This window comes from Benincasa hispida, chromosome 4 (genome assembly GCF_009727055.1).
Source record: "Benincasa hispida cultivar B227 chromosome 4, ASM972705v1, whole genome shotgun sequence".
NCBI lineage: Eukaryota > Viridiplantae > Streptophyta > Magnoliopsida > Cucurbitales > Cucurbitaceae > Benincasa > Benincasa hispida.
Window position 1 is genome coordinate 62,316,898 of NC_052352.1, and position 3,951 is coordinate 62,320,848.

General features: G+C 30.2%; 2 protein-coding genes across 2 annotated transcripts; one reads left to right on the forward strand and one right to left on the reverse strand.

Annotated features, from left to right (window-relative positions):
- The first annotated feature begins 1,660 nt into the window (after window positions 1-1,660).
- LOC120075013 (copper transport protein ATX1) lies at window positions 1,661-2,395 on the forward strand. Its single transcript, XM_039028149.1, has 3 exons — window positions 1,661-1,895; window positions 1,969-2,044; window positions 2,130-2,395. Exons 1-3 carry the CDS (start codon window positions 1,887-1,889, stop codon window positions 2,273-2,275), a joined length of 231 nt encoding a protein of 76 aa, XP_038884077.1. The 5' UTR covers window positions 1,661-1,886; the 3' UTR covers window positions 2,276-2,395.
- Window positions 2,330-3,129, reverse strand: LOC120075014 (protein EARLY RESPONSIVE TO DEHYDRATION 15-like). The gene is made up of 2 exons (XM_039028150.1): window positions 2,799-3,129; window positions 2,330-2,704 (listed from the first exon to the last, which is right to left on the reverse strand). Exons 1-2 carry the CDS (start codon window positions 3,058-3,060, stop codon window positions 2,544-2,546), a joined length of 423 nt encoding a protein of 140 aa, XP_038884078.1. The 5' UTR covers window positions 3,061-3,129; the 3' UTR covers window positions 2,330-2,543.
- Between the last annotated feature and the right edge of the window lie 822 nt (window positions 3,130-3,951).

Sequence of the window (3,951 nt, forward strand, 5' to 3'; positions counted from 1 at the left end):
TATTTATAAAATATCACCTTTTAGCATTTAGTAAAAAAAAAAAAAAAGAAATGTACCATGTTAACTTTGAGAAAAAAAAAATCTTAACTTTCACATGGACTGGTCATTTCAAAAGATACAACCAAACCCAAAAAGTTATTTGTCTGCTTATATATTGCATCTATCCAAAAGAAGTTTCATACTAGGGAAAAATATCTTTTTAATTCTTAGATTTTGGTCAAATTTCTATCTAGTTTTTAGATTTAAAAATGTTACATATTTAATTCATAAGTTTTAAATTTGATTTTAATCTAATTTATAAATTTCAAAATGTTACAATTTCATTTTTGACATTTGAATTTTGTTTCAATTTGATTGTTAGATTTTCACTTTTAAATTTGATTATTCACTAAATACTCATTTTTCATCTTTAATATTAATTTATGTTAATAAATTAAAAATTATGAAAAAAATTATATTAATTAAGTTCGATTGTTTCTTTCACTTTTAAAATTAAAATCAAATTTTCACTTCATAATTATTTTTAATTAATTAATAAAAATTGATGTGAATGGTTGAAAGCGACTATTAATAAAAATTTGAGATTAAAAATATAAAATTTTAAAATCGATAGACCAAATTAAAACAAAAAAAAAACTCAAAACTCTAACCAACTAGATATAGAATAAAAAAAAACTAGGAACCAAAAGTATTTTACCGTTGATAATATTTTGCCAAACAAAACCCTATTTTAGGGTTTAATCCGTTTAACGGCGTGGGCCGCACCGACATTAAAACAAAATTAAATGGGCCTAAATTTGCGTGCCTTTTATAACTGTCCATCCAACCCACCTTTTTCCAACATAAACTACCCGACCACACACGTCAATATATAAACAGAAATTGAGGATTTCTATAAATAAAAATAAAATGAAATTTTATATCAATTTTAGTCTTTAAATTTTGAATATTATTTTATTTTGATCCCTAAATTTTTAAAATTAATCATTTTAGTCTTGAACTTTTAAAAATTGATTATTTAGTCTTTACAATATTAATATTTTGTTAACTCTCTAATAAAGTGGCAAGGTGATTTGTTTTTTCAGATGAGGTTATTAAATAAGTTAACTACATTAAAAGAATCTAAAGTTTCAAGTTTGAATAAGGTGAAAAACCAGAAGAATTTAAGATATTTCTAGTTCAAAATTTTGGTCATTTGTGTGTTGTTAACATTTTATTTCACCTTCATCTTGCTCAATACATCTTGAACATAATCATCCAAAAATACGAGCTTCCTCACATTTCTATTGAATACTTAACCTAATTTTAATAGTAGAGACTAAATTAAACTTTTATAGAAATTTAGAGACTAAAATGAAAAATTAAACTTTTATAGAAATTTAGAGACTAAAATGAACGTTTTTAATAGATTAAGTTTGAAAGTTGAGGGAATAAAATAAAATTTAAAAATTTTAGATAGGGTCTGCCTTTGTATAATAAAATAATAATACTAATAACAAAAGTGAAAAAAAAAAAGAAAGATATTTGCCGAGAAAGTGGGTCATATTAACGACAAAAGTGGGGGAGTGGATACCGAAAGTGCAATGTCGGGGACAGCATTCAGAAATGGGCATCCCCAAAACAACCCACCTAAGTAAAATGATAATCTTTCCAGGTTCTGTTCTTCCTAAATCAAGAATCTCACCTTTTTTAGATGAAATGCATCAATCAGTCCCACAAATGAAGAATCCAATTCCTTCTTTTTCATTTTTCCTCTATCAACATAAATTCTTTGCTTGGGACTTTCATCTCTGTTGAAAATCTTAAATCAAAACACTTCCTGTTCTTTGTACCATCCCCAACCCACTTCACATTTTTGCACTTCAATCAGGAATTGATCAGTCAGAATGGCTAATGCAAGTATTTCTAAGAGAGGTTCATAGTATTTGATTTCATACAGTCCTAATGGGTCTTGTTTTCTGGCCATAGGTAGTGGAATTGAAGGTTTTTTTGCATTGTGAGGAGTGCATCAAGAAGATTCTCAAAGCCATCAAGAAAATCCAAGGTTTGTGTTCTATGGTTTAAGTTCCATAATCTTCAAAACAATTGAGTAATTAATTTGGGTCTTTTCTTTTCTTCTCCATTTGCAGATATAGAGACATATAATGTTGATATGGAGATGAACAAGGTGATTGTTACAGGCAATGTCACTAAAGAAGAAGTCATCAAAGTTCTTCAGAAAATTAGGAAAACTGCAATTCCATGGCAAGCTGATGGACTCAACAACATTGATTGATTGCAGAAGAGAGAATAATACTTGAGGTTTAGATGTAGTTAGTGATGGATCTACTTTGTTGAGAATGTTGGGACTCTTTTTATTATATTATGATCGAAAGTAAGACTTGATACAAATTTACATGAACTAAACACAGACCATCAGAGTTAATTTGTAACAGATCAAGTTCTAGACTCTGTACATAAAACGAAATCAAAACCCTAAATCAACAACAATTCAAACTGGTTCCTGAGTTCTGATGAAGAAACGTACTCGATGAATTTGGAGTCTATCTCGGCTGGTGGATCGTCCTCGGACTCACTTTCACGTTCACGATCTTGGGAGCCTTTTGAGCATACTTAGGAACCTCCGCTCCAGATCGAGCCTTCTGCCATTTGAAAGCTCCCATTGGAACCAAATCCTTCGAGAATTCCAATTCTTCCTCTTCCTCTGAAGAAGAAAACAAAAGAAACAACAAATTAGTAAAGAAAGGGAAAACGAATTGATTGAATCCATAACTCGATGACTCGATTTCGGTACTTACGTTGACGAGTGAAGTCGTCTAGGAAACTTTCGAGATCCGGAAGGATAAATTCTTCATTTTCAGCAAACGAATGATCATTTTGAGGATCTTGAAAGCGTTCTTGAAGCCAATACTCACGAAACCAGGGCGACGACTGGATCAGATCCCACCACTGGTCGGAGAAATCCTCCACCGTCCTGTACGCCATCGGAACGAACAAGGGAGCGTTAGGGTTCAACATGGAAACGGCGGAAGAGGAGTTTCTTTGAGTAACAACATCCATAGCCACTGCTTGCTTAACTGATCGAAGCTTGAAGATGAAGAAGACAAGGTTTATGGAGAGGTTGGGAAGAAATATATAAAATGAAAAAGTGAAATAGGACTGAAAGTTTAGTTTTATTACGGAAATGACACTATTTAAAGGCAAAATAGAAGATGGAGTTCGGCCCAAGGTTTCTAAAACAGGTTGATTTTTTTTGACTAATCGACAAAACTTTATAATACTGCACACCGTTTTTTTGGCCCCCACGTCGAAACTATTAACAAATTTCAATCATTTTTTTAAATAATTTATAATGATATCTATATACTAATCTTCTTTACTATAGTTTTGTTATCAAAAAAAAAAAAGGACTTTTGTTTCATTTCATTATTTTGTTCTTAGTTTGTATACAAAATTGAAATTTACTACAAAAATAGAAAAAGTGAAGAGTTTATGTTACTATTGGTCACGTCTCCCTATTTTTCTTGTTGGTTGTTTAATACATTTACATAAGTTATATTGATTTCAAACCTCTAAAATGTTTGGAGGGTATTTAGGCCCTAATGTTAAATCGGTGGAGTTGACTTAACTCACTCCAATTATAATTATACGGATTATCAATTATTATACCTTACAATTAACTATAATAACACAAATTTTAAATCCTTTCTTTACATTATTTATTATTTGTTGCTGAATTTGTTATTTCTTATCCATTCTTTCTTTCCCTCTTTATTACAGTACTTAAATTTGTACCTCAAACACAAACTAGTATAACTTACCGACTATAATAACCAAGTTGGCACCCAAATACATCCTTAATTTTTTAGACAATATGTGGAGTGTGGGATGAAATTTTAGATTTTGAGATTGATAGTACTAATTGAGGTATATTCATTTTGACTTTAGTAG